This window comes from Phalaenopsis equestris, unplaced genomic scaffold (assembly GCF_001263595.1).
Source record: "Phalaenopsis equestris unplaced genomic scaffold, ASM126359v1 Scaffold198428, whole genome shotgun sequence".
In the NCBI taxonomy this organism is placed as follows: Eukaryota; Viridiplantae; Streptophyta; class Magnoliopsida; order Asparagales; family Orchidaceae; genus Phalaenopsis; species Phalaenopsis equestris.
This window is the reverse complement of record NW_018218345.1, coordinates 1-12016: the sequence shown is the minus strand read 5'-3', so window position 1 is coordinate 12016 and position 12016 is coordinate 1. Positions and strand designations below refer to the sequence as shown.

General features: G+C 32.8%; 2 protein-coding genes across 2 annotated transcripts; one reads left to right on the top strand and one right to left on the bottom strand.

Annotated features, from left to right (window-relative positions):
• The first annotated feature begins 894 nt into the window (after nucleotides 1–894).
• LOC110035600 (peptide methionine sulfoxide reductase B5-like) lies at nucleotides 895–3093 on the top strand. The gene is made up of 3 exons (XM_020739855.1): nucleotides 895–1054; nucleotides 2380–2536; nucleotides 2799–3093. Exons 1-3 carry the CDS (start codon nucleotides 960–962, stop codon nucleotides 2952–2954), a joined length of 408 nt encoding a protein of 135 aa, XP_020595514.1. The 5' UTR covers nucleotides 895–959; the 3' UTR covers nucleotides 2955–3093.
• Nucleotides 3094–6722: 3629 nt separating this feature from the next.
• LOC110035601 (dnaJ protein ERDJ7) lies at nucleotides 6723–11617 on the bottom strand (the record flags this gene model as incomplete). Its single annotated transcript, XM_020739856.1, is given in 3 exon segments — nucleotides 6723–6947; nucleotides 11260–11386; nucleotides 11511–11617. Coding segments are annotated over 3 exon segments (338 nt in total), but the record flags the coding sequence as incomplete, so codon positions are not given.
• Between the last annotated feature and the right edge of the window lie 399 nt (nucleotides 11618–12016).

Here is a 12016-nt window from a genome sequence, read left to right as displayed (position 1 = left end):
ATTCGTGTCAATGTTTTCATATTTAAGGGTTTGTTTGGGGGGCAGGTGCAGCTTATCCAAATAAGCAGCTTATATTATTCAAATTTGATGTCCAAAATATTTGGATTATCGCTGTCAATTTGGCTTGTTGTTCGTGAACAACTCGCGTTCGGCTCGTTCGTTAAGCCACACTAAAATATCAAAACTCAAAATAAAATCCCAACTCATAGTTTTCATTTATGTCAAATTCTCGATGATTTGATTGTGAAAAGTACCGGTGTCGAAGAATCTCGTTATTCGTAAACATCTCGTGTTCGGCTTACTTGAAATAAAGGAATTATATACATTTATATCTATATTTTAATCACAATAGCTCATGTGGCCATATGGTTTGGGTTTATTTTCTTGCACAGAAATAGTGCAGGTTAGAATCCAACTCTCTGCATATACTTTTTTCAAATTAATTTTAACGAGTTAGTTTTGAGTCGAACATAAATAAGAATATTTAAATCGAGCCGAATACGAACACACTGTTTACGAGCCGATCTCGAATACGAGCTATTTCGAACGAGCCGAACACGAGCCAAGCCTGAGCGAGCTCAAGCTCGACTAGTTTACAACACTAGTTTGGATAATGTTTCAAATCTTATATAAATTTCATAACTTAATGATATATATTTTTTAATAATAATTACTGATAAGATAAAATATCGAAACTAACAAATAATTTCAGAGAAGACTAATAAAATAAAAAGAAAAATCCTAGCCGCAATCCAGGCTACATACATCCCTCGCAAAAAGAAATATATATATATATTTATATAATAGTAATCTACATACATCCCTCGCAAAAAGAAATATATATATAATAATAACAAAAGTTTTGATTTATTTATTTATTACTTTTATAAGCTTATCCTTCGGATCCTCAGCTAGGAGTTAGCCAGCTTGGTGGAGGGGAGAAGAGAAGTGGAGAAAGAATGGCTTCGCCGGCGATCACCGTGAAATCCGAAGAAGAATGGAAAGCGATTCTGTCGCCGGAGCAGTTTAGGATTCTTAGGGAAAAAGGAACAGAGTAATTTCTCTCATTCTTCTGCCTGCCTGAAACTGCAGATTTCTCTTTGTGTTCTTTTGATATAAAATCTTGTGGGTTTTGATGGTTTCGTTGTTGTTGGATTTAGTTTTGGAGGGGGTTTTTAATGAGCGTTTATTTGAGTAGATTGAATGCGAAAGTTCTTGTTAGGGTTTTAGATTTGATCAGTATGATTTAGGCTAAAATTTTGGCAATAAATTTGATTAAAACGCCCGTATTCGTTGAATGCAGAGTTTATTGAATCCCATCATTCTTCACAGGATTTAAGGATTTCTTCTCTCTTAAAGTTTTAAGATCTGAATTAAATGGCCAAATAATTTATTTGGATTTATGAAGATTTAATGGTTTTCATGGCATATAATTTTTAGATTTTTAATCCTTTCAAGATTTAATAGGAACTGTTGGTTATTTATAATATGTTGATAATCAAATTAATCTGATAATCTACAGATTATCAGAAGAATAAATTGACTTACTGTTTTGAGCAGCTTATTTAGAACAACATACTGGCTTACTGGCAGCTGTTGCATATATATTTTCACCCCAAATTTAATAACTTGTATTTAGAATTTGTTAGATTTGGAAGATTTCTAAATGAACTACGAAATGAAGCCCATATCGCTCCCCACTTGTCGGCCATCGACATTGGGCAGTTTGACATCCTCCGCCATCGACTGCCATTGCTCCCACCGCCAGTCGCTCGCCACCATTGACCGTGTTTTACATTGACTTCAGTTTTCATAGAAACAAACACGGAACTCCATTTATTTTACACATGCAAAGTATTTCAAATACACTGCATTTCTTTTTCAACAAACAAAATAGACTCGAAATATGAATTTAAAAAATTCATTAAAACCCTACATGAGTTGAATGCTTTTTGAAGCCTCAAGGATTTACTACATCCCAAAATTCATCAATTCATATAACTCTCGTATGTTGATGTATGTTGGATCTAATAAATTCAGTGATAAATCTTATTAAAACCCCCCTCTACCAAACAACCCCTTTATACTCATGATTTAGTAAATCTTATAAATTTAAAATTAGCAAAATATGAAAGATTAAATTTTGAAGAATGTCATGCATAATAGATGTGAAATATGGTTAAATCCTAATAAATTTTCTTGACATATGTTCTTAGGATACCAAATGAAAAAGGAAAAGTCATGTTAATCCCTTAAATCCTAATAACTTTAGTTTTATGTATTTTATATGTTTAGAAAACTTTTGTTGTTGCTTACCATGATTTTCGTATTTTCAAACATTTCATCTAATCTTGATATTTTTCGCATTCGAACTCAAAGGCCACGTGGCACTGGCGAGTATGATAAGTTCTTTGAGGAAGGTACATACCGGTGCACCGGTTGTGAAACACCTTTGTACAGATCAACTACAAAGTTCGATTCCGGATGCGGCTGGCCGGCTTTCTTCGAGGGCCTACCTGGAGCCATAACTCGCTCGGTGATTATACTAAACATTTTACATGAGTCAAGATGAGTTTTCAACAATCGAATTTGTTTTGAGACGAATGCAATAAGAGTTGGATCATTTGTTATCAAAACAAATTTAATAGATTGGAAAACTCATCCTGATTGTGTTCTTTTTCTTTTTAGAATTGTTGTGAATATTTAAATTTAAAAAAAAAAATTTAACTTTTTCTTTTTAGAATTGTTGTGAATATTTAAATTAAAAAAATTTGTTTTTTTTTTTTTGTTTTTGGCAGCCTGATCCTGATGGGAGAAGAACAGAGATAACCTGCAGTGCCTGTGGAGGACATCTTGGCCATGTGTTTAAAGGAGAGGGATTCAACACAGCAACAGATGAGCGCCACTGTGTTAACAGCGTTTCAATCAAGTTTGCTTCAGAGTCCAGTTCCTGACTATTTTCTGCTACTCTACCTGTTTTTTTTTCTTTTCTGAAGCGCATTTCTCTTTATGAACCATTTATTTTCACTTTAATTGTGGTGTGTAAGAGATTCAAACTCTTTGTTTATTACATTTGATGATTGTTAATGTCATATTATATAAATTAGGAGGGTTTACATTCATAATGCAGAATTTTTATTTATTTACATAATATAACATTTATATTTACTTGTGGTATACTCAATATTTTAATTTAAATAAAAAATGTCACTAATATGAACTTATTGAGATTTATATGCACACCTCACAATTCTTATGTATGCACATCTCACACCTAAACTTTGATATCTGTTCTCGCAACACTTTCCTGTTACAATCATATAAAAATATTTAATATTATGTGATAAACTTTGATCTTTGCATATGCTACACTTTTGTTACAATCATGGTGGATATATATATATATAATTCTTTTACATGGTTATGTGTTGAATCTTGTGCTTACATTTTTGTCCATATATATGCATGAAAAATATGTATTTTCACTTTTTTTTTTTAAATTAGAAGTGTTATTTTAGCTGTGATATGGGCAGAAATGTAGGTATGTAAATGGATAAGAGTTAAGAGGTATGTATGTAAATGTGCATATATAATTTAATATTTATTTTATCATATATATGTAATTCGACAAATATCTCAACTATATATTTATGAGAAAAAATATTAGTAAATTAACAAACTCACTTCACAAATTTCTTCTCCTTCACATAATACTAGCAAGCTTGTTGTTCATAGCTCGTGTTCTACTTATTTTAACTTAAAATAATAAAAAAAATTATATATAAATTTTATAATTATATCTAAATTTAAATCTTAATAGCTTGCGTGGTCATATGATTATGCACCTTCCATTGATTCAAGTTTAAATCTAAAATCTTACGCCTAATTTTTTAAATTAAATTTAGCAACGTAAATTTCAAGTCGAACATGAATAACAATATTTAAATCAAACCGAACACGAAAACACTGTTCATGAACTGATTTTAAAGCGAACAATTTCAAACGAGCTGAACACGAGCCAACCTTGCGCTTGCTCAAGCTCGGGCCGTTTACGTCCCTAGTTCCATCAAATATAACACAACCAATAAGAGCAATAGGGATAAATAAGCAAAAAAAAAAAATCTTCTAAATTATTTTATATCCCCCTAATTCTAAAATATTTCAAATATATTATATTTTAAATATGCAATACTTTTTTGCTCCATACAGCCTTTCAACAAATCAAAAGGCCCATAATAATCAACAATATAAGAAAGTATGTTGCGCATAAAAATATAAACTATAAGCAGATTTCTTTTTTTTCTTTCATGTCCATGTCCACACCCAATTCCTTTGTATCCACATATCTAACACATAAATTTTATCTATTACATTTATACCACCCAAATCTTGAATATGACAATACAAGCATAACCACTTACTTCTAAAAAGTGAAACGCACGTCTTCAAGCATAAGTAAGGTGGTATGCATGTAAAGATTGAAGTTTAGGTGTTACACAAGTAAATACATAGAAATTCAACGGAAAGTGCATAGATTTTCGTAAATGTAAAATATCATTGTAGGAGAAAGAGGCAGCCCATCTCAAGGAATAAGTTGAAATGATCAACTCATAAAATATTATAATCTCAAGGAATAAGTTGAAATGATCAACTCATAAAAGTGGTTGGGACAAGATACTGAATATATATAGTTCCCTAAATTACAGAAAAAAAAAAAGGAAAATTTACATGCATACCATAATTCTTATGTATTTACAAATATAATTCCTAAAGTTTGCTATCTACATTCATAATACATTGCTATCAAAAACCTGGAAAAAATATTACATACGAGCTTGAGCTTCGGATGCATCCGGAGTCCAATGGTGGGCCGCCACGTGTCATATAGGCCCCACTACTTTTAACTGTGGTCAATACCAGTGTATTGTGGTGGGGCCCATTTGACACATAGCGCCCCACCATTGGACTCCAAATAGCGTCCAAGAGTCCGTATGTAATATTTTCTCCAAAAACATGTGCATGAGTGTTATATTTCTAAGCAAGATGAAACAACCTAATGGTAAATTAGCTAATTGCAATTTAATTTCTATGATGTCCTTTATGAGCTTGCAAGCAAAACTTAAAGTATTACTTTTCTTTTTCTCTAAAGAATCAAATCAAACCAACCAAACTTATCCAAATTCCACCCCCAAAAGTAATATTGAAAGCATTTAAAGAAAGGGTTGACAGAATTAATGCCCCAAAAGTAAAGCCCAAAAACCACCCGGGCGCTAAAAAGGTGTGGGTCATCCCATGATATATATATATATATATTGTGTGTGCTGTTTACCGTGACTCTTAGGTTAGCATCTGCGAAGTCAATTCTAAGACCCATGAGATCACAGGTTCGAGCCCGCCTATGTGCGGGATCGAGTGGTTAGGCACATGTGGTTGAATGAGGGCTCGTATCATAGCCTCTAGCCAATCTTTTTAATATATATAACAATTTTTCTATCGGGTTTTATATATAATATTAATAAAAATTTACATTTAAGAACTATTTTGTAATTTTTAGCTGGACAGAGAGAGAGAGAGAGAGAGAGAGAGAGAGAGAGAGAGAGAGAGAGAGAGAGAGAGAGAGAGAGAGAGAGAGAGAGTCATGTCGGTTAAAAAAGTGGTTTCCTGTTGTATATTTTTCCTGCCGAAATAGAACATATATAGAATCCACGAGGATCATGACGATCTTGCAAATGGTGGAAAAATACTGAACAAAATCTAGAAGGCGAAGGTATGGCATCTTTGCGAATGTTGGCAACATTAATATGAAAAATTCAAAGGAGAATTCATACGCATGGCATCATAACTAACCATCTAAAATTGCATACAGGTGCAATTTATTAAATTATAAAAAAAAAATTAAGCAAACAAAAACAGCTAATTAAAATTTATCAAAGGGTTCTAACTCAAGATTATGGGGGGAGAAGTCACATGTTTAATTTCAGCCTTTAACACTCTTTAAACTATAAATTTACTAGCACTTCGATTGAAATTTCGCTGTAGACAATTTTGTGCTCTTCTTATATGTAATTGGCCCCATTCTTAATTATTTGTAAATAGTTTATACCTACTTTTGATTAATAAAAATATTTCAGATAGTTTTCTAACCTTGGGGAAAAAAAAACATAATAAAAACTTAATTTTTTTTGTTCTCAAAGGAAAAATTTTACTCAATCCTTTTTTGCAAACATAACTTGGAGAAAAAAACTAAGTAAATGTTTTTTTTTTTTTTTTCAAAGTGAGTCATCAACCTTGGTGGCCCTGGAAAGCTTAGCTAGATAGATGGATGAAAACAAAGCACAGAACAAAACTTTAAGGTTTAATCCCAGGTTCCCTATTCCAGCCGATCTTATCAAAATTTGAAGTATAGAAGAAGTCCAATTCAGCAAAAAATGAAATAGGGGGATTTACATACCTAACACATAATTCTTATGTATTTACATATTTAACGACCAAATTTTAATATTTCCATTTGTCCCACCTTGGTGCATAAACTTATGCATGAAAGTATGCATTTCACTAATTTTGATGTGATGTTAAAAAAAAAGATACTATGTATGTAATTATGAATGATTAGGCGTTAGATATGTAAATACATAAGAATTGTGCAGTGTGTATGTAAATGCCCCAAAGAAAAAATGACATGGTTTGACCGGACTAAATGTTTGTGGCGAAGGGAGACTCACTTCCTACTTCAGTTTTTATTTCCAGTACTTAAAAAATGGTCTCTCACATTATTATTAAAAGAAAACAAAATGGTTGAACTCTTCAAACAGAAAAGGAAGGCTAAAAAACCTGGCAGATATGTCATCTTCGGCGCTTTGATTCCCTTCTTGTTTCTGCCATGTAACTCTCCATATTAGCTCTGTCCCATAAACGCTTCATAATAAGATCCTTCTTCGCAGATTCATCTGAGCATTAAGAGTTCACATCAACAAAAATAAAAAACTAAAAATAAATAAAAGTGAGACAAGCAACTGATATAAGGCCGTTAAAATCAAAAGCATTACTGCAAGTGAAATAATTGAAGTAGGTAATGCAATAGCTTACTAATTCACTTCAACTAAGGTGAAGTTAGGTGTGTAATCTACTATAATCATTTGGATCTCAAAGTCCCGGATAATTTTTTTTATTATTATTTTTAGAGAATGATGACTATCAAATCAATATCATATTCACAATTAATCGTCTATATTTAATACTAAATTGTGCTATAATACAAGAGAAAAAAAAAATAAATGGCTGCAAATCATCACTCCAGTTTCTTATTCATTCAAAGAGATGTAGAGATGAAGATCGGAGAAGAGAACTCTGAGATCGGATATTGGTAGTTATCTTCAGCCAATGTTATTCAAAGGAATTTCTCAATTGATAGTAGAAAATAACTGCTCAAGGCTTAAAGTAGATATTTGAAACTAAAAGTTATTAAGAAGAATCAACACTCTCACAAGGCTAGTGACTTGTGATGTAGTTCAACATTGAAGGCGATTGACTTTCCTCAATCTCTAAAGAGCCGTAGAAGATAGAAAAAGAGGAGGGAAAAGAATACTACTACAACAACAACAACAATCCTTTATCCCACCAAGTTGGGTCGGCTACATGAATCTTTTTTCTCCATTGCTTCCTATTGAGTGTCATGTTTTCAATTAATTCTAATAAATTAGATCATTTTTTATACAATACGCCCACGTCTTTTTAGGTCTACCTTTGACTTACTTAACATAAGCCGAATCTAAAACAACTACTCTCCTAATCAGATCATCAGATGGTCAATGTTTAATGTGAGCAAACCATCTAAGACGCCTCTCTATAATCTTTTCCACCACTAGAGCAACACCAACCCTATCACGGATATATTCATTTCGCATTTTTGTCTAAGTGTCAAGCCACTCATCCAACTAAGCGCAATCTTATCTTAGCAACACTTGACTCTTCTCTTTTAAAGGCCAACATTTTGCGTCGTAGAGCATTACAGGTCTTACAACTATCTTATAAAATTTTCCTTTTAGTTTAAGCGTTACTTTTTATCACACAATAGGCCCGATGCATTCCTCCACTTCAACCAACCAACTTGAATTCTACTAATAACATCCCGTCTATATCACCATGGAACGAGAGGCCGAAGATATCTAAAACATTCACACCTTTTAATGATTTAATCACCCATAATTACAACTCTATCACTAGAACTACTACAACTAAAATTACATTCCATGTATTCTCCATGTATTCTACATTCCATGTATTCCGTTTTAGTTCTACTCAAACGAAGGCCTTTAGACTCCAATGTAGACCTCCATAATTCAAGTTTTTTTTTAGCTCTTTATCTAGTCTTATCCACAAGAAAGATATCATTAGTGAAAAACATACACCAATGTACATTCATCTCTTTCTCTAGTCTTATCCACAAGAAAGATATCATTAGTTAAAAACATACACCAATGTACATTCATCTGTAAATGCCCATTAAGAGCATCCATAACTAAAGCAAAAGGATATGGGCTTAAAGCCAATCCCTAATGTAATCCAACTGAAATAGAAAAATACTTCTTGGTCAATCCTCCTCCTTTTCGAACACAGATAACAGCTCTAGTATACTTATACATATCTTTAATGACTTGATTATAAGTCATATCAACATCTTTTTTCTCTAGAGCTCTCCAAAGGACCTCTCTTGGAACCTTATCGTAAGTTGTTTCTAAATCAATAAAAATCATATAATTATTTGTATTATATTTTGTTTTTTATCTAGTAGTGAGCTTTTATCCCTATGAAAATTGGTGGTTTTACTTCATAATAATAGCATTCGTACAAGTAAAACTATTATTTTATTGATTATCATGCAAATAGTATTTTGTACTTTGACATGGGTTATGCTCCACACACCTGTTGATCCACCTTGTTGGTTCAAATTCAATAACAGTTCCTTGAGCCTGCAGCTTACAAAGATGTATTCATCATATTCCTAGCAATCATTATTGGTATCGTGATGGACTTAAAAAACTAATGCACTTATATGTTTTCTAATATGACATATTGATCAGATTTTTATGATTCAGTGTTTTTTTCCTGAGGCATTCCCAAGCCTACAGTCATGTTCATATGGTCGATATACAAATTATTGAGTTAGATTCACAAACATACCCTTAATCGTGATCAATGATAACCAAATCGTCCATTATTAGCTGAGTTACCTACTAATATATTGACTTACGATGATTAGTGATGACCTCCTTTTGACCATTCTAACTCCTTATTTCCTAGAATATTGAAAGATGTCCTCCAAAAAAATTCTCTTTCCTTAATAGACAACAATTTAGGGCATGTGTGCTCACGTAGCTCTTCAAAAAAAGATTGCTTTGCAGTACAAGAGAATGATGCGAAGACATCACTACCATCACCATATCAACGAAACAATGATCATGATCAACATTAACAGCTTCCATCATCACTAAGGTATTAGTGTGACTCAAAATGTTTTTTTTTCAATTTATTTTAATTAAAAAAATGAGTACCTTTTACTTTGTCATGGCAACGTAGTCCTTTGAACTTGTTGATCATTATTTCACTTGTTTGGTTTTTTAGGCATCATGATTAACATGGGTATTACAGAAACCTTCATGGTCAAAAATTGAAAAAAATGATTGATTAATACCCTATTTAGTCTAATCTGGATTCAATCATCAAAATAACAGAGTTCTTCTAGTATCTCTATATGAATCAGTCATCAATATCAATCTAGTGTTTCTAAAAGCATGCTTAAGAGCACGCAATTTTGGAGCTGAGAGCTGCAACTCGTTAAGTCACAAGGTGACTTGCCATAGGAAAGCACATTGAGATGGGAAAGAGCCGCGGCTTGTTAAGTCGTGAAGTTACTCTGTTGCGGAGTTGCAGAGGATTTCATTAATTGATGAATTTACACCAGTCAATCGTCTCCACTTAAAAAAGTGAACTCTTTCTCTCACTTCTTCACTCTCCTCTCTCTACACCGACATACACCAAAGAAGAAGAAAAACGTATAAGAGAAAATATATTTGTCTTCTGCCGCAAGCCTTCAAGAAAAAACAACATTCTTCTTCCTTCTGCAAAGCACGCCGAAGCCTGCTATGTTGCGTCCTTCCTTTGGTTCGCATCTCACGCCCTTTTTTTCTCTGCAAGGAGTTCCGCCTTTTGCCTTTTTCTTTTTCCCGTAAGCCACACACGCACGCAACTAATTTTTGGAGAACTGCTACTTAAGAACCTGCCAAATACAATTTTATTCTGCTTAATTCTTAAAGATGGCGGGAAAGGTTTTTACTTGAAGAGGCGGGATCAGTTGGAAAGGAAATGAGAGGATGCAGCCTTTTAATCTCAAAATTTGCCTGATATAAGTGGGCCAGACTCCACTTTCATACTCTTCATAGGAAATCACTTTAGAACGCACGTGTTGGGCGATGCTCAATGCATTATTGCTTCAAAATGCCCCCCTTAATTGGTTCTCAAAAACAAATACATACCACCTCTTGAAATCACTAGTCCAGGGTGATTCTTCTCTCCACCCAATTTTTCTCCTAATTTTGAAACCCTAAAAGAACACAATTCATTGATAAATATTCTCCTCTCGTGATTCTTCTCATGTCATTCTTTGTCACTGGAGAGTGGGTTGATTTGTTAGTATTGTTTAGATAAAATCTTTCCCATACTATATATATTTGATTCTTCCTTCGACTTTCAAATCATTGTATTCCTTTTATTGGAGTTCCTCACTTATCTATCAATTTGATTTTGCATTCATGGCACTCATCTTTAACCCTCATTTTACTGTTTGGGCATTCTCAATAGTGCCACACACTCCTTGACTTTTAAAATAACAACACTTAGATTTATTTTCTTAATTTTGTGTTAATTGTTTATAATTTTACTTGTTGATATTTAACTTAAAACGTCATGAATTAGTCAATAATTTGATAACTTTGAATTGTATGGGAAGTTATTGAATTATAGAAAAATACATAAAGTTTCCTATGATGTGTGTTTTGATAAATAGAAGCACAAGTTTGTGCAATGAGCTTCAAAGAGAAAAAATCATTTGCATGTCACATTGTAATTTATTGACAACCTTGATTCCATCATTCTCCAATTTTGAAATTGGAATAGCTTTTTGCTGCAATTTATTCTCTATTTTCTAAGGAATCACGAATATAACATACAAATAAACCAAAAAAAATTAGCTTCGTTGGTTACCCATGTTTTTCCATGCATCGTGAGGCACTCTGAGGCAAGCCTGTGTTAGATAACTAGCATCATCCAACGTTAACGGAGCCTTCATTATCCTATATCTCCAGATCCAACAGAATTTCCAAAGCAATATCTGAAGTTAATGTAACAAAAAGCATATCAGTAAAAACATTGTATCGACTACAAGAGAAGCTACCAAAACAGATGAAATATTAAATCCTACTGAGCATTAATCTGGTTTTAGGGAAATCAATCACCTTGCCAACAACGTAAGGTAGAAGGATAAACTGGACAGCAAAAATGTTCCATATAGTGGGTTTCTCAGCTCCTTGAATTTGCAAGTCAAGTTCATTGCTAAGTTCCTCTTCCCCCTTCCTGACCAAAAAAAAAAAAACGATGAGTGGTTTATTTTTGCCCATCTAAGAACATTACAAATTTTGTAAATAGCATCAATTTGTTTAGCTGTCTCGAAATGAAAATTGAAATCTTAAAAAAATACAGAAGGAACATAACAAAGATGAAATCTTGAACCATTAAGAAAAGGTTAAAATCATTTTCACATCAGATGAATTAAAAGAAGAATAGCAATAATACCAAGTATTAATGCTTTTGGAAGATAAAAGCACGTGATAGAAAAATGGGCGGGCGCTTGGAAACTGCATGACATATGCAATTTGTACAATATATACCACGCTATAACACTTTAATTAAAAAAATAAAGAAATTTTAAAAAAAACTAATTGCTTTCGCATTTTATTCTTAT